This window comes from Spermophilus citellus (assembly GCF_964194105.1).
Source record: "Spermophilus citellus genome assembly, chromosome: 15".
NCBI lineage: Eukaryota > Metazoa > Chordata > Mammalia > Rodentia > Sciuridae > Spermophilus > Spermophilus citellus.
The window spans coordinates 60179864-60199444 of NC_138195.1; the positions used below are offsets into that span (position 1 = coordinate 60179864).

Here is a 19581-nt window from a genome sequence, read left to right on the forward strand (position 1 = left end):
AAGGGCTCAGTACCTGTTGAACCAAAGGGTTCCCAAGTTACAAGCTTTTTCTTTCAGGGGTGAATATAGTTTCTAACCCTGCATAAGAGTAACTCCATATGATATGCTCACAAATTTACTGTAAGCATTATAATCACACTTTTTGTCACTTGGCATTCTTTTTCCTCATCCCTAGATTCAAAGACACATGTTATACCATTATGATCTCTTGTCATAGTGCTTTGTTGATTTATGAATTAGGAACCACACACCCAATTAGCTTTCCACTTCCACTATTAAATCTTAATGATTAAGATTTATCTTAATTAACATTTATCATGAATATGACAGATAAGAAAATTCTGGAAAAATGAACTTGCAGAAATCATCTTGCACATTTCTGAAACCATGTCAGCTTATATATTCTAACACATATCTGATATTAACTTAGCTTCTTGGGTGTGAATTTATCAACTCTTTAAAATCTCTAGAACAGTAATTTCATTTTGAAAATACCATGGAACAAATTCCTCCTCTAATGTGCAAATCTAGACATGTCCCATGTTATCTCATGTTTAAATATTTCATATTAATGATAAAGAAAGATAGAGGGCAAAAAGAAATATGTCATATACTTTCACATCTTCTAGAGCTGCTGATGAAAATGAATGCTGGTGTGCCATTACTTTTGGTCTAAAAATATCCTAACACTCCTAAATATTCTAACACATATCAGATATTATAGAAGAGACCACTCTCCCAAACTCTTGAATATCAGAACTTGCAAAGAAAAAAAATCTGTGCAAAGGAAATACACACACACACACACTTTCACAATGATAGTTTCAGAAATAGAATGAAGCACATTTAGAAGAAAAGACAAACCAGGTCTTCTTAACAAACTAAGAATAAAATCCCAGGCAGAGATGATAGCTGTTGTCCCAGTATTTGAGAGGATAAGGTAGGAGAATCCCTTGAGTCCAGGAGTTCAAGATCAGCCTGGGGAAGGAAGGAAATGAAAGAAAAGAAGAAAATCTCCACTTACCTGGTGACTGCCCGGGTGCAGATGGTAACAAGGAAACAGCCAGCCACGATCATCCAGCCCCATCCTCCATCTGGAGGGGAGGTAGAACCAGGTCTATTTACTTTTGCCATGGTTCCAATTCCTTTTTCTTCTTTTCTAAGTTATTCCAACAGCAAGTTATGATCTCTGAGAAGAGTTTGCTGCTCAGCGGCTTCCTGTTGTTATTCAAGGTCGGCATAGAATGCTACCTGGCACATGGGTTACTGGCCATCTACAAACAAAAATGGGGACATATTTGTATTTGATTGCCCTGTCCAAAGGTGATTTTTTTTCATTTGTTAAGAAGTGATTGTTACTTTCCTGATTGTACCCTGGCCTTCCCACTGGCCTGGTAGAAACCTGTTACCATGTTGCCTACTGCCCATGGACAGCCACTTGGCAGGAACTGTCATCTAACAGAAGGGGGAAAAAAAACTGACGGATCTTAGAGGTTTGTTATTTTTTGGTTTTTTGTTTTGTTTTGTTTTGGTTTTTTTTTTTTGCTGTTGTTGTTGTTGTTTTTATTTTTGCTAACATCCCAAGTGAACTTGGAAGCTGATTTTTCCCTAGTTAAGAACATAGACTAGCTGACACCTTGGCTGAAGCTTTGTGAGGCCCTTGGGGAAAGACCCCACTAAGCTGTGCCTGGATTCTGGCCCCATAGAAAATGCAAGGAAATAAGTTCCTTAAGGTACTCTTCAGCCTCCTTAACTATAGTTAAGGACAAATTTTTTAAGAGGCAAAATAAGAGTTTTGACAGGTACATTTTTTAGTGGATGGAGCAAATAACTCAGTTGTTGATACAATTTCATTATGATTGCAAGTAGAAGTATTAACATTAATTAAACGAAAGATTGTTTCAAGCATGACAAAGTGTGCATTATCAGGTGAACATAGACTATGTACCACCTGGTAAATTATAGGCAAACCAAACTGCATAATAAGCTATGTGTTAATATAAGAAAATGGCTCACAACAGAATTTTGCATGAGTACATCTTTGAAGCCACTGGAACAAACTGTTTGCCGGTGAATTCTGTGAGCAAATACAGAGTACAGGTAGTGAAGCAGAGGCAGCAACAGTAATTCCACATACACCACTCAAGATGGCTCACTCTGAAGCCAGGTGCCTCCTCTTTATCTTATTAGCCATCCTGTGAATGTGGGAAGGCTGACAAAGGAGAGCAAGTAGACAGCTTAAAAGTATTAGAGATTCATCAAAAATATTGGAAGACCAATATTGATACTAAACCTACTGATTAAAGAAAATAAAAATAATTATTGGAAATAATAATATTAATAACTGGCCTAGGGATTAATAGTCAAAAATACCAGTGTCAGGGCTTGTGAAAACAATGATATAGAGCTACCATTTATAGAATACTTTCCATAGGCCAAAGTGCTATTCCACAGCTCAGAGACAGAATAACCAAAAGTTAATGCTTATAACAACCCAAAGAAAGTAGATAAGAAACTAGGCTAGAGAGCTTAATTTTCCCAATTACTATTATCACTATTAAGCAGCAGAAGTGGGACATGAACTGGTCTGATTATAAGGCCACTATTCCTAACTCATGCCCAGCATGGTTTCCATCACATGTCCTTATTCTGTGGTAGAAATTCATAAACATTTTTGCCTGATCCTACACATACAGCTCTTGCTGATGACACTCTCAAAGGATGATGTAAAATGCAGGCTGAGGCAGCTATAAATGCATTTTTTTAAAATGGTACCATTGCTATTTCCCTGAAAGGTGTCTGTAGATCACTGGCTTCATCAGCCATGGAATTATCTCCAAATTCAAAGCAAAACCAGTCCTCTAAAGGAATTTCTAACACTCTGGAGCTTCAGGATCCATCCCTCCAAAATATAAATCTGTGCTGTAGATAAGTAGCTTTAATAGCCTATTACTTTTTTCCCTCAAATTAAACACTCAGAGAAAGACTAACTTAAAAGAGCTACTATATTCATAGTTTTCACAAACACAGACTACTATAGCAGGCAGTTGGCTGCTCACTCAAAATCCATAGTTTACCCATTCTCCATTCTATCCTATCCCTGGTTTTGCTCAGGTAGGTATTTACCAGCTCTTTCCAGTGGCCACATGCTTCAGGGAATGCTGATCCAATTCCCTGTTTCTGGGAATGGGTTGTGGCTGATCTCCCTCCCTCTGTCAGTGAGTGACAAGGGATGAAATGTACAGCAATTCTAGCCAATGGGCTTTGGGGGAAATCCTCCAGGAAATGTTTCCCTGTTCTTAAGACACAGGAAAGAAACAAGCCCTTCTTCATCCTGTCAGCATTCTGAATCTGGACCTGATACCTGGGACTACAACAGCCACCCCTTAACCATGAAGGAAGCTAGCCCAGGGACAGAGTCAATAAGCCAAGGCCAGCAGGGCAGAACAATAAAAAGAACTGGGACCTCAGTGATGTCACTGAGCAGCTGAGTTAACTACTTCTGGAGCCACTCTCTCTAGCTTATTAAATAACAGTACATCTTACTTATTGTTATAACTAGTTGGAATTTTTGTTACTTCTTCCAGAAGAATCTAAACTGGTCTAGTCCCTCAGACACTAAGGTTCCAGAGCCAGCCCCAACTGCATGTCCTCTCCATGCTGTGTTCAGTCATCTTGAGGAGTTGAAATTGGCCATAACAATAATATATACCACGGAAATCATAAATTGGCAAACTACTCATCAAAGCCTTTATATCCTACCAGAGAACTAGCTGTTACGTATTTACCAGCACACCACTGCAACCTCAGAGTAACATAAGGTGCAACAGCAGTAAACATTTCTAAAAATCATTAAGTAAAGATAAATAATTAAGACAGAATTTAAACATCTACTATGATCTAGGAACTTACCCAGTTGAGTGGGTGATTTCCCTGTCTTCTAGGGCAGAAACTGAAAAACTATAGCCCTCAAGAAAAATGTGGCTTCTGGAACCCAGCCATACACATTTATGTACATTTGTCTTGCAATGGAGAATGTGTGACTCACAAAATCTAAAACATTTAATATCTGGCCTTTCACAGAGAAAGTGTGTAGGCCGTTGTTCTAGGGTGTTATGTTGCTTTGAAATGATTCCAAATACATAGTTTATTATATAAAGTTTTTCTTTTGGAGTTTGCATTTTTTTTTTGTTTTGATGTTTTGTTTAAGAATACAACATCTTATCAAACCCTCATATGTGAGAGCAAACTCCCTCTTCCTTCAGGAATGTTACATTAAACCTCATCAGACCCCCATGTGTGAGTTATTAACCTCAATTACTATGTTTGTCAGCTTTCCATCACTATAACAAATTCCTGACATAATCAATTTATAATGAGAAAAGGTTTATTTTGGCTCACAGTTTTGGAGTTTCCAATTCATGATTGGGCAAATATATTGTATTAGGCCTGGGGGGGGGGGCTAAAACAATGTAGCACATCATGGCAGGAGTGTGTAGCAGAGCAAAACCCTTTGCTTCATGGCCATGGAGCAAAACAAACAAAGAGACCAGAGTCCCACGATCCCCTTCCAGTGTAGGTTCCCAATAATCTGAAGACTTTCCACTAGGACCTACATCTTAAAGGACTCTCCCAGTAACACCACAAGCTGGGAACCAAGCCTTTAACATGTGGACCTTTGCACAACACTCAAGATCCAAACCATAGCAACTACAGAACTTCAAGATATATATAATCTCAAGGGTTTGACTGACACTTTAAGAACTTAGGCCACGGCAGAACTACACTCTGCTGGCTGCTTCTCCAAAGACTTGAGAACTCAGGCTGTAACAGGGTGACACTATGTTGGCTTCCAAGCCTTGAACACTCACTTGCCACCAACACCGGCACCACCCTCAAGCACCAGGGCACCTCATGTGACACTGCAGATCTCTGCTGCAATGGTAGAGCCAGTTCCTCCAAAAACTGCTTGTATAAAGATACACCTCAAACTTTAGTTACATCTTCCTTTCTACAGAGGTCTGCTCCTGAGTAACTGGACTTCAATAAATTTGGAACTCACTCACTAAGTGCTTAATGTACATCTAATGTACTCCCTGTGAGACTGTTCCCATTATTCCCCTCCTCCTTAAGCATTATGAACCTAAGCAAAAATTTTCTTTGTATGGCAATAAACCAGGTAATTCATAGAATAATACTTTGATCACCTCTGTATTTCCCCCACATGCAGCATAGGAAGAGGCGATGCAAGATAAAAAGCCCAGGTTTGGGAGAATAGGGTGGACAATATCAATATTACAACTATGTGGCAGAGTTGTAATATTGATATTGTAAGATAGATAAGAGTAGGATAGAGAAAGGAATCAGCAATCCAAGGAGGATCTGGGTTCTGGCCTGAAGTCTCTACTTCTAAAATGCATGAACTCAGGGCAACTTACTGAGCGTCAGCTTGCTCTACTACAAAATAATATTATTAACTCTCTCAAAATGTTGTCAAATTAAAATGAGATAAAGAATGAGGAATATTTGGCACAGAAATGTAGACATTGTTTGACGTGTGACTTAACTTCATTTCATTTGTTCATCATTCATTCATTCAGTCAATATTTCTCCAAGTGTCCACATGCTCCAGAAACGATTCCAGGAGCTGGGCTGTGAGCAGTGAAGGAAATGGCTTCATGAAGCTTATGTCACCAGGGGACAGGCAGTGCACAAACGGTGGGACAATCAGTTCTGGGCCTCAGCTTCCTTGTTTGTAACAAAAAATACCCTCTTCTGCCTGCTTCACTGGATTGCAGTTAGAGTCAAATGAAAGCAATCTCAAACTGGCAGCAGTGACCAAATTGAACATTAGGGCATTTTTGTTGCATCCGGAATGACATTTACTAATTAGTAAAAATGTCAATGACTATATTAGCTACTACATGTACATATCAGAAGATTTATCTAAAACCTAAAGATCCAAACATCCAAATACTCCTAAAAAAAAAATGGAAGCACTAAAGTTTCTACGTTGCAAGGAGTGAAGGGAAAGGGGAAGCCCTGAGGACCGAAATGGAGCTCTATTACATGCCTTTGTGGACATGCCCAAATGAACCCCACCCCGCTTTCATATATAACTATAATGCACTAATTAAACACTTTTTATAAAAGTCATAAGCTGGGACCAAGTGGTAGTGTCCCAATTCAGGTAAGATCTGTACTCCCACTTCACCTGTCCCTGATGGCCCAGATTGTCCAACCCCATGCTATTTCCCTCATGGACAACTCCTCAGGACCCCGAAGGCAATACAATTTTCAACTTCTGCCTGTATCATGTTGGCATAAATCAAAGCTTTTTAAACAGTCATATGTGAATCACATTTATATTACGCTTTATGTCTAGCATGCTTGCTTTCTCTTTCAGTTCCAACAGGGTCGGCATTCAAGATTTGGCTTACACCTGCATACAAATGCAAATAATGGAATAAATAATCAGTTAAGCCAATGCAGTTAGCTTCAGTGTGTCATGAAATGATAGAATTAATTTTACAGTCAAAAAGTCAAAGCTTAGAAACCACTGCATTAAGGGCTGGGGTTGTGGCTCAGTGGTAGAGTGCTTGCCTAGCATGTGTGAAGCACTGGGTTTGATTCTCAGCACTGCATGTAAATAAAATTAAGGTCATTGACAACTAAAAAATATTTTAAAAAGAAAGAAACCTCTGCATTGGTTTGGTCCTAGTCTCAGGTTTTCCATTTAAATAACCTCCTACACTAAGCTGTCTTCCAGTGGAAGGGTAAATCTACCTACCCATAAATGTACTGTATGAGAACCATCTTCAGTGGCACTGCCAATTGTTATTAAACACTGAAACAGTGCCATGCAACAGTCCTGGAGAGCAGTGTAGTGTTGTAGATCAAGAATCAGAAAATGATTCATATTCACTGAACTGCAATTCTATTTCTGCAAAATGATTCTGAGAAAACAATTTTAGGGAAGCAAACACTAAGAGCAAAAACATTAGAATTGCTTTATGAATAATATATAACACAAAAACAATTTAAATGCTCAACAAATGGAAAGTGTTTAGAGAATTACAATCCAGTAAATAAATGGAATACTATGTAATCCTTTAAACTTACAAATAAGGAGATAATATTCCAATATGGGAAGCATTTATGATGCAACATGAAAGCAAGAAGAATATTCTGAAAGTGTATATACCTTCTGGGGGAAGCGAGGTGAAATTTATGTAGAAATTGTATGCAAGATTATGCAAAGAGGAGCCCTGCGTGGTGGCACACGCCTGTAATCCCAGAGACTCCAGAGGCTGAGGCAGGAGGATCACCAGTTCAAGGCCAGCATCATAACTTAGCAAGGCCCTAAGCAATTTAGTGAGTTCCTATCTCAAAAATTAAAAAGGGCTGGGGATGTAGCTAAGTGGTAAAGTACCCCTGGGTTCAATCCCTGGTACAAAACAAAACAAGAATATGCAAAGATGAATATAGTTTGAATATAGTTGGACTGGCATGATTAAGTTATTATTAATCTTCAAAACTGTATTAAGTATGTGTGTGTGCGTGCGTGCATGTGTGTGTGTGTATAATGTGTATATACAATTGTATAATAACCCCCAATTTTCTTGAATAGTTATTTCAAGTCCACTATAGTATAAAATGTGAGTACAAAAATCTCTTTTATATGGCTTCTCAAAGACTAAAAATAACCATACCATTTGTTGATACTTCACATTGAAAACAGGTTATTACTCAATAAATGATGCACAGTGAACACCAAGCTCCTGGTGAAATACAATGTTTCCTTTCTTTATAAGAATATTAAGCATTATATTCTGCCTCTGCTAACCCCAAATGTGTCTCTTTTCATTTGTTTTGATGGAATACTCCCTCTTTGGCATCCTCACAATTATAAGAACTGATTTATGGGGAAATCTCAAAAATTACAATTGTACAAATGCAAAAAAAATTTTAAGTAACAATTCCAGTGTTGCCATAGCAACAGCATGATGAACAAAGGACTGTTATAAGGCAGCATCGACCTAGGTGAAGCCACAGAGCAGGCGACGTCCTCCTCCCTGAACACACGTGTGTGCTGAACTGCGACTCACAGTTGCCTGTGAATACTCACCCTTGAGCCTCACAACCCTCACAGATGACGCTATTTTCATAATGGTGAAACCAAAGCTCAGGGTAGGGAAGGGCCTCTCCTGACATCTGAGCCGACACGTAGCTCTGGCTGGCTTTGAGGGGTGCATGGGTCCATCTGCACTTAAGATTTCAAAAATTGCTACTGGAATTTCTGTCAACAAGATGTCCAAGCGATGCTAAAGCTTCAGTGCCTATTTATATGGGCAATCACGACAAAAGGAAGAAGGGGCAGCTTGCAGGGTTGGCACAAGGGTAGACTGCTGCTCACAAAACAGCCCAAGTGAGTTTCTCTCAAAAATGTCCAGCAGATGGGGCTGAGATCGTGGCTCACCTGTAGAGCGGGTGCCTAGCACGGGCGGAGCCCGGGTTCGATCCTCAGCACCACATAAAAATAAAGGTATTGTGTTGTGTCCATCTACACCTAAAAAATAAATATTTTTAAAAATGTCTAGCAGATTTGTATGTATTCTGAAGAAATGTGCAGGTTAGACAAGGTGAGTCTCAGTTCCTAGAGATTTGGAAGCAGCCTGACAGTCTCCCTGCAACATTGACCTGGGCATCCTTGTAAATAATTAACCCACCTGATATTAGACAAATACATTAGGAAAGGCTACTCTGAGTTAGTAGTGTACTTAAAATTGAAAATCAGGGGAGCATTTACCATCAAACCGTTCTTCATTTTACTAATGAACATCCAATTTATTGTATTTTGACACCAATCACTAAAAAGTAACTGCATTCTGATTCTTATTTTGGCTTCAGAAAAATTTTCTGAAGCAACAACAACAAAATACTGTTTACTGTGTTGCTCTACTAAGGTTATTCCTTATAGTACAAATTGGGATGTAGTCTCATTTTACTTTTTCCTTCTTATTTTAAAAAAGATCTAGTCATTCCTAAAGAATTCTTGCTAACACTCAATAACCCTCCTGTAAAACACTCCATTTGTGGGGAAACTCTTTCATGTTGCCCTCAGTGAATTTTTCCAAAGCGATCCCCTTTCTCAGTAGAAAACCTACAAACTTCTTACATCATTCAGTAAGCAGTTAGGTAAAAGGAAAGAGTGGACCTGGATCCACTTGTTTTTGGAAGGCTTCCAACAAGGGACTTCCTTCCCCAATCCCTTCTATTTCCAGCCTCTTAACCTTTCGCTGTACTTTTCCTTTATGAATCAGTTTGAGCCACAAAAGAGGTAAAGGGGTATGACAGGAAAACACTCAGAGTGGAAATCAAGATGGCTGGGTCCAAGTGACCCTACTCCTTGGTAAGATGCTGTGTGAGTCACTTCCTCTCTGCCGCTCTTTCCTGATTCATCAGGCTGCTGAATTGCGGGTGTCACCCACCACCCCAACCCAGGTGGCTGATAATCCAGTGTACCTTCCCTGTCATTGAGGTCATCTGGTAGAATAAGCACTCCCAGTCAATCAAATTGGCTTTGCTCTCTGTTATCACTGAAGAGCAGTGAAGTTTACCAGTCTGTTCCTTTTTTATGGCATTTCTAAAAATTCATGTACTAACAAAACAAAACAAAACCTTGTACTGCCTCTTGCCTCGTCAGTCATTAGGGCTACGGCAAGGAACTTGCAGCTACAGGGAATGAGGTTAGTTCTGCAAGGCAAGGAACCATAGATTGTGTTGTAGGGAAGTGCTCACCGTGCAGAAAGGAAAGTAGAAGCCCATTCTGGGAAGAAAGGGAAAGGTTTTTTGTGGGTTTTTTTTAATGTGGTGTTTTTGTTTTTGTTTTTGCTTTTGTTTTAAAGAAAGAGTGATGACCTGCCCAAGTTTCCCAGGGACACATCTTTCACTCCCTGAGTCTGACCAGGGCAGGTATGTGGTACAGTGAAGAGAGTGCGCCCAAGCTCGCCTGTTGATGGAGAAGCTGTCCCAAGGAGGTCACGTGAGCCACTGATGAAGACATTTCTCCCATGTTCTCAGTGGAGACACAGAAGATGCCTAAGAGCTGAGAGGGCTGTGGCAAAAGGGAAAGTGACTTTCCGGCAAGTATAGTAGGCCCAGTGGGAATGACAGCTGGTCCTTAAGAAGAACTTAGCAAGAAAGCTGGGGGATTTCTCCAGGCCCTGGGGAAAGTACTTTCATACAGAAAGTACAAACCACAGGTTGTGCCAACAGCAGACGATTCAGCACAACACACCATGAGGGTGGAAGTCAACACCTGGACACCAGCAAGATGAGTTTCATTGTATTACGAGGTCCAGGAGATCAGCAGGGGTCCCACTGACCAATATGAGGGGGGAATTCTGCACAGGCTCATGAGATCTTAGTGAATAACCAGCAACCTGTATGACAACCACCATCTCTGCCATTGCCACAGGGCTGCATGTGCTGTCCCCAGACCAGACACTTCTAAAGGGGGAAGCCCGAGAGGGGAGAAACAATGCTCATAAGGAGATTAACCTTGGATTTGACTAAGTAATCTGCAGAAAAGACTGCGCTTAGCTGAAGAAGATTAAATTTGTAAAGACGGCTAAAAACTTAAAATCGAGGCACAGTTGATATACAACAAAACACACTATTTTAAAATTACATTTCAGTACATTTGACAAATGTATACACTCTTGTGACCACAACCACCAAAATCAAGACTGAACATTTTCATCACCCACAAATGCTCCATCAGGCTTCCTTGCCAATGCTCCATCAGATCCTTACCAATCCCAGGACCAGGCTACCACTGGTTTACTTTCTGTTAATATGGATTAGTCTTATCTGCCAAGAATTTTATAAAAATGGAATCATATGATGTGGGCTATTTTGTTTCTGACTTCTTTTGCTGATTATGTATGTGTGTATGTGTGTATGTGTGTATGTGTGTGTGTGTGTGTGTGTCCACACACATGCTAGGGATTGGCTACCCTCAGCCTAGCATGTGCTGAACACAGGCTCTACCACAGAGTTATCACCCTTTTCCCTCCTGATGATATTCTGAGATTCATTCAGTTTGTTGTATCTAGTTAGTTCCTTTTTTAATACTGAATATAGTAGTCTGTGTTATGGATGTACTACAATTTGTTTATTCATTCATCTGTTGACGAACATTAGCGTTGCTTCCAGTTTTAAACCATTATGAAAAAACTTCTGTGATCATCTATACACAAGCCTCTTTGTGGACATATGTTTATTCTCTTGAGTAAACATCAAGGAATGAAAGTGCTGAGTCATATGGTAAGTGTATATTTAACTTTAGAAGAACATGCCAAATTTTTTAAGGTGGTTATATGATATTACTAGTAACTTACTAGAGTTCCAGTTGCCCCAAAACCTGAACAATACTTAGTAGGTAATGGTATCTCATTACAGTTTTAATTTGTACTTGCCTGATGACTAATGGTGTCAACCATTTTTCACATAATCATTAATTATCCATAAATCTTCTTTTATGAATGTCTATTCAGATATTATGCCCATATTTTATTGGATTATCTTTTTATTGTTGAGATTAAAGAATTTATTATATTCTACATACAAATCCTTTGTAGGTGTATGTACTGCAGGTATTTTCTGCCATTATGTGATTGTTCATTACTTAGTGATATATTTTGAAACACATAGCTATTAATTGTGGTTAAATGAAATTTGTGATTTTTTTCCTCCTATAGTCAGTTGCATTTTTCTGTATTAGTGGTAAACAATTATAAAATTTAAAATATCACTTTGTAGTAGCATGAAAAATATGAAATGCCTGGGAATAAATTTAACATAATATGTACATTACTTGTAGACTAAAAACTACAAAACAGCAATGAGGTAAATTTATGAAGGAAAGAGAAGGGGGGGAGAGAGAGAGAGAGAGAGAGAGAGAGAGAAAGACTAAGAGACAGAGACCATGTTCATGGATTAGAAAACTTGGAAAATATCATATCTATTCAAGTTGACTGACAGTTTTGATGAAATCTCAACCTACATTCTCTTTTTAATAGAAAATTACAAGCTGATTCTAAAATTTATATGAAAATGCAAAAGACCTAGAAAAAAACAAAGTCATTTTTAAGAGTAAGAATAAAGGATAAAAACTTATATCAATTGATTTCTATACTTACCCTAAAACCAAAGTAATCAAGATAGTATGATATTGGCACATTAGATCCATGAAATAGAACAGAGCCCAGATACAGATCTGTGCATTTGTTTGTGTGGGAAAAAATGAATTTTGAGTCTTATATCACAACATACACAAAAACTAACTTAAAGTGGGTCATAGATATAAACATAAAAGCAAAAACTATAAAACTACTAGAAGAAAACAAAGGAGAAAGATCTTCATAATCTGTGGATAGACAGTTTCCCTAGGACACAAACTGCAAAATGAACACCCTAATTTTGCCTTCATTTAAAATGGAGGCTTAGGAAAAAGTTTAGATTTATTATAGCAACCAAAAATTGTGAGATTTCCAAATGGACACTTCCCTACTGGAAGGACCCTCTGCAGTGGGGCAGTATTCTTTCAGGATACATTATTTGTAGCCCTTAGGGAATCTCATTTGAAACCTGTCTATGTAGACACTCTTGTCTCTGTAGTAGCAAGAAGGAAACAAAAACACTATTTGTGATCATGGAAACTCAATGTCCTCAGACAGCATCTACTGAGCGCATTGCCTGGTCCTCAAAGTCCACAGTAGAAACTATATTCAACCATAGGCACAACCACTCCTTTACCAAATATCAACCTCATTTCCAGCCCACCACATCTGCCCTCACCTACTTATGATATTATAAATTTTTTTGCAACTCACTAAAAATATCAGGCTTTATATCTTTTACATGCTGTTCTTTTTACCTTCAAATTCCTTCCTTCCTTCTCCACTTCCCCATCTGACTTTTCTATCACTCCTGTTTCAACTGCATCCACACCTCAAAGCAGGTATCTTCCGTATCCAGGCTCTTAGAGACCTTTGCCCATGCCTGCTTCTTGCACTACCAAGGACATCATTGTTATCTACTTACCTTGATCTATCTCTATTGCTAGACTCTTTAACTCCACTGAACAGAAACTATCTTCAGACATATTTCCCCCTCAATTCTCCTCACCACCCCCAAACTGCATGTCTGTCTGTCTGTCTGTCTGTCTCTCTCTCTCTCTCTTTCAAACACACACACACACTCACATACACCACTCTTATACACACTCACACAGAACCTGGTACACAGTAAGAGCTTAATTAATGCCTAATAAATGAATAAAAAGAGTTCTGCCTTCACTGAGGAACCCCCCCCCACACACACACACACTCAAGTCATTAAAAAATAAACTAATCTCCAGACATAAAGCAAGAAAAACATCCATTATAACTAGAAGATGAAGAGTACTTAACACAACCAGCTTGTCTCTATGTGGAGCACACTGAAGCATAGTGTTCTCGTCAGAGAGGCATCGCCAGCTCTTCGAGCTCATCTCTGACTCCTAGGCCAGGGACAAAGTCACAAAATAATAATGATACCAACAGTTACTATTTAGGGCACTTAAGCCACCAGGCTCTGAATTCACTGCTATAAATGTTATTCCAGCTTACATTCATCCCAACCCCATGAAGCAGGTATTATAATCTCCACTTCACAAATAAAGCAAGCAATGTCCTACCAAGGTCCCACCTCAGGTCTGACTTCAGACTTGCGCTCTTCATCGAGGCACACTGCTGTTTCTCCATGGCCTCTGTGCTCCATCATGGTGGAGGCCATACCTGTTACGTTTTCCACACTGTGTCCCCATCATATAGAGCAGTGCCTGGCATATATATTTGCTAAACGTTGTGGATTATAAACCCCTGTGGATATTCATGGAGGATAACCTGCTGCCCAGTCTCTTGACATTGTATTATCCCCTCGTACCAAGAATTAAATATATGATTCTTCCCCAACCCAGGACTCCAGGCCCCATCTAACATCCCGATCTCTGACTAGGAAACACAGAGGGACCATGTGTGTAAAGGACGTGGAAGGACAGTTTTCCAAGTATGCTGTGAGGGAATTTCAGCAACTACCTGCAAAGCCCTTATGCCAGAATAGCAAAGAATTCCAGCTTTATAGAATCCTATCCTGGGGGCAAAGTCAGTTTCCAGGAGGGTCTAATGTGAGAGGAAGTTAGGGAAGCCCCGCTCTGCCCAAGTTGTACACTCTGATCCAGGGATCAAGGTCTGGGTCTTAGGATGTCTTTAACTGCATATGGATTTACTTTTGTTGCTCAAAAACACTGCCCATAGGTTCTTCGATGAAGAAAGACTAATGATTCACTCTTTATTTTTTTCTTTTCTGCTTCTCTTTGCTTTGTCCTCCAACAAATCCTGGTAACAGGGAAGTAAATAATTACTGACTTCAACCATAAATTTTTGGATGCCTGTCAGGGACCTTTGGGCACTAAACTGAAACATTGACCTTTGCTAAGAAAGCTACCAAAGTTTCTACACTGTGTGTGATATTTTGAGGATAAGAATACTTTACATAAGACCCAGAATAAACAGCAAAGTGATTTATATGGTATTTGGTCTACAAAAAGGAAGGAAAAGATACAACTGTGATTCACATTAAAGGCGGAATGTAGAAAGCAAAATTCTCTTCTACCCTTTCAGTTCCTGATACACAGAGCCACGGATTCTAGGCAACATCAGAAAAAAAATATGCTCACTTCTAAATTGTTGACAGTGTAGTTTATAACCAGGAACTTGCCTCCGATTTCCATTTTCTATAGTCATGAAATCTTTTCTCTTATTTGAAAGTAAAATAAGTGATAGGCCTGAGCTGTAGCCCTGATTGATTTTAAAAATATACATATGAAATAAAAAAATACACATGTATGTGTGTATCTTATGACATACATAGATATATCATACAATCAAGTAACCGAGCACCTAGCAAATTATCTGGTACAGAGATCATTCTCAATATTTACGTGGTGTAATGAATAAATTTTTCTGTCTAACTCGGTGCCCTTTGTGGAATTCTTTAATTCTAATTTTGCACTCTTACAGAATGTGGAATTATTAAGTCAGATTATGTGATGTTCAAAGCTTCTTGGCTGCAGAGGAGAACCTGGGAATTTGAGGCACATTTGACAGTCTTTTTGTTAGTCAACAGAGAACCTATTATTGAAGAACGGTACAGCCCGTCTATACAACAATATTTGCTACACTCTGTAATCACGGCCCTCCGCCATGTTGTTGAAACAGAAGAGGTAAGGAGTCAAAAATTTTCAGTTGGTTAGAAGTTAACCCTTTATATCATGGAGCATCATGGAAAACTGGTGTCTGAAAGAGAATGCAGGCAGACGAACACACATCTGTGTGACAGTGTGAGCTCCCTCACAGCAGGGGACACTATGGTTCCCATTTGCTCAGTCTACCTCCAGGATAGCACCTGGAAGAGAAGAGATGCTCAAAAAGTATTTCGTGAATGAACTTCCTCAACTCTCTAGTTCCAAAGATTTTTCTCAAATCACATGGGAGTTGGTACAAGGAGCTTTAGGAATGGGGGCCATAAATCACCAGTGTTTTCTTTGTTCTTTTATCCACTATAACCAGCCTAGCCAGCATTTGGCTCATAAAGCCCTAGGTGAGCAGAGCTCCCTGGGTACATGGGGGCATGTCCAGGCCTGACCCCAGACCAGCCCAAACCTGGAAACAGAGCTTTACTGCCAGGTTCACTCTTCTTGCTTTTGCAGAGTGGCTAAGAAGGAGTGTGGGCCGCGGGAGGGCTTACCTACAGAGCCTGGCCTGAGGCCCACTGTCTGCCCCACATTACACAGGCCATCAAATTCCACAGGCCCTCAGAGATGTTTATTTTTGTGTTCTGTAGACTCTGCTCACTGCTTGAGCCACAGCAGGTCACACAAAGGACAAGGTGTTGCCAAGGCCGAAAATGTGGTGTGCTCTTTTTTCTGTAAGAGACGGAGGGCCTGACTTTCTTCCTTGAAATGAAAGTTAGAAATACAAAAATTCCCCTAGATGTGGTTGGTTGTCCTTGTTCTTATCCTGATAGAAATAGTTATGACTGAGCCAGTTCATTCCACCTCCTTCTAGTTAGGGACCCAAACAAGTTGGGCAAACTTTGAACAACAAGGGCCCTGAAACTAGTTCTCAATATTTTTTTTGCATGTGTGTGCAATCTATAAGCTTAAAAATATGCCTTTAGCTAAGCCTGGTAATAAGTTGTATTGTTAATATTAAGTTATCTGTTGTTTAAAAAAACATAGGAAGAGATAAAATGAACTTCATAATATTTTCAAATAATTTTTATTTTATTTTGTGACTCACTAAGACACTTATGTGCATTTTTAAAAATCATGGCAATTGTGTAGGATATTCTTCAAGCCACTGAGACTACTGCCTGTAATGTGAATTTGCACATGTACTAATTCTGTCATCTCCTCCCAGGTCTAAGTCCCACAGAATAGAAGCCCCTCTGTTTACTACAGGTAAGACTAGTGCCTTAGAAAACATGATTCTCTTCTGGTTTTCAGGGTGTATTATTCAAGGCCCAGGAGTAACTTGGAAATGGAAGAGACTTCAACAAAGACATTATTTCTAAAGGAAATAGCAATGTTAATAAAATCCAACACAAGAAGTGAAGTCTCCCAGGACAGTAGCAATTGCAAGCCATTACACGTAGGACCGAAGGGGCAAAGGGAGAGAAAGCAGTTACTAGAACCTTGGAAAGTTGCTGCAGAAGGTTTTGGGTGAAGGGAAACGTTCCGGCATAGGATCTGATAGTAAAGGAGGCAAGGGAATGCAAACACCAACCTCATGCTCCTTCTGCCTTCTAAGCAGCAGGGGCAGAGGAGGCACTATTGGACCTAATGGGAGTCTAGTTGATGATATGCATCGAGGTCAGCTTCCTAGGGTAGAGAATAGGGCGGAAATTGGATGACAGAACCTGGAGAGACAAACAGAAACTGCGGTAGGTTGGTGTCACCTGTAAGCTTGCTCTGCAGTGTGTTAGGGTCATGGTCAAGTCCTGGGAGATGCAGGCCTTGCCTTTAAACTAGATCAAATCTCTGAAGATATCAACTCAAATCTTTTGGTATTTCAAATATAAAACTCATTTATAAAGCTTTTTAGACTTGAGTACTCCCTTAGATTCAGCCAGCAATCTCCTTGAAATGGACAACTAAAATCTAAAAATCTCTGCTTCCAATCTTTCTTCCAAGTTGCAGACTTAAATTTCCAGTCAACTATAAGGTACCTCAAAAACACTTGTCCAAGAAAGCACTGACTATTCATTTCTGGAGTCACTTTTTTTTTTTAAATGTTTTCATTGTTTCTAAACTAGGTATGCTAGAAAAATACAGGTGATTTTGATCCCTTCCCAACTCTCACAACAAGTCCAACCATTATCACTCTCTCTCACTCTTTTTTTTTTTTTTTAACTCCTCTTGCATCTTCCCTCCCTTTCTAAATTTCCCAGTGCCTTGTACCTGAGCCAAGTCTAAGGCTGTCCTGGGCTGCCTTATTAAATCCTGACTCCATGTTTTATGTATTCAGTGACCTTATTTAGACTTCTCTGCTACTTACCAAGTGAGCTCCTATTCAGGGTCTTGGTACCTCTGTTTCCTTATCTGTAGGATAAGGCCATGTAGAGTACGTGCAACTGGGGACAGACCTCCTTTCCCATGATTCCATGTGGCAGAACCACAGTAGAGTTAACACTCCTGGGCTTCCTCCCTTTTCTCCATAAGAGGAGTTAATTCAGTGATTCATTGGAAGAAACAATTGTGCATTATCCCCTTGGCCCTTCCTCTTTTTTTTTTTTTTCCCATGTAGGATCTTCCTGTAAGTAGAGAACATTTATGCTTCTCAGCAGTTCCATACTATAAATGAAAGAGGGTCAAATATTCTTGTAAGGAGGTCTGTGGTTGTTTAGGAGCTGCCAGTGATTGAGACTTGAGTAAGCCTTTTTCATGGTCAAAGTACTTGCAACCTTATTTGGGCTGGTAGTTTTAAGTCTCACTCCCCAGTCATTGGTAATATTAGCAATTAATAGTGATATTTTGATCTTAATCTGTTTGACACCTGGTTCTACCTCTAAATTAGTTTGGAACTTAGGGGAAAGGTGAATGCTTTTTATTGATCCTTCCTAATCCCAATTCCTATACCTCATGGATTTGTGGAAATGAAATGAGATGACTCACATCATATCATGAAGCACAGGACATGCATGTAGTAAATGTTCAAATATATTTTAGCTATAATACTAATGCTGTTGTTATTTATTGACACCAGAAGTCTGATGGAAGAGATAAGAAACTTAAATTTTCCATATCGTATGATTATTGTATTTTTAAATCAGGAGAACATTGGAGAATAATAATTATATTGATTAGAACTTCATAAACTACAAAAGAAGATCAGTCACCATTCCCTATGCACAGACTTCATGTAAAGGCATTTACATGTGTCCTGAAGTTGGGTGTGAAAAATATTCTGAATAAGTATTTCTTTGACAAGGGCTTATAAGAGGCCCTTAGGCTGCGGTACAATTGCAAATAGTAATAGACCTTGGCTCAGAAAGATTTTTAAAAAGAAAAGGAAATCTACATCTCAATAGATGCAGAGAAACCTTCAACAAAATTCAGCACCCATTCATGATAAAAAACACTGAAGAAATTAGTGATAGAAGAAAACTACCTCAACATCATAAAAAAAAACCTAAAGTCAACATCATAATAAATGAAGGAAAAACTGAAAGCATTTCCTTTAAAATCTAGAACCAGACAAAGATGTCTACTCTTACCACTTCTATTCAATATAGTATTAGAAATTCTAGCCAGAGCAATTAAGCAAGAGAAGGAAATAAAAGGGATAAAAGTAGGAAAGAAAGATGTCAAATTATCACTGCAGATGCAATGATTCTATACTTAGAAGATCCAAAAAGCTCCACCTGAATACTGCTAGAGCTAATAAACAAATTCAGCAAAGTAGCAGGTTATAAAATCAGCATATAAAAATCTATAACTTTCCTAACGTACCAATAATGAATCTGCTGAGAAAGAAATGAAGAAAACAGTCCTGTTCACAATGGCCTAATAATAAAATACCTAGACTGTATCTAACCAGAGAGGTGTAAGACCTCCAAAATGAAAACTACAGAACATTGAAGAAAGAAATTTAAGATCTCAGAAGCTGGAAAGATCTCCTATGTTCATGGATAGGCAGAATTAATATTGTTAAAATGGCCATACTACTGAAAGCAATATACAGATTTAGTGCAAACCTCATCCAAAGACCAATGACATTCTTCACAGAACTAGAAAAAAAGTCTTAAAATTTAGTTTAAAGAATAAAAGATGCAGAATAGCCAAAGCAATTCTAAGCCAAAAAAAGCAATGCTGAAAGAATCACCATACCTGACTTCAAATTATACTACAGAGCCATAGTAACAAAAACTGCATGATACTGGCATTATAACAGACACACAGACCAATAGAAC

At 39.0% G+C, this 19581-nt stretch overlaps 1 protein-coding gene across 5 annotated transcripts in view; it reads right to left on the bottom strand.

Moving 5' to 3' along the window:
- SLC16A12 (solute carrier family 16 member 12) overlaps positions 1 to 19581 on the bottom strand; it is a 79224-nt gene that overhangs the window by 15025 nt on the left and 44618 nt on the right. For all 5 annotated transcript variants that reach the window (XM_081267571.1, XM_081267567.1, XM_081267568.1 and 2 more), the window contains exon 2: positions 1025 to 1274. In XM_081267571.1, the coding sequence (XP_081123697.1) occupies positions 1025 to 1134 (110 nt within the window). In that variant the 5' untranslated portion in view covers positions 1135 to 1274. The remainder of the gene's footprint in view (positions 1 to 1024; positions 1275 to 19581) is intronic.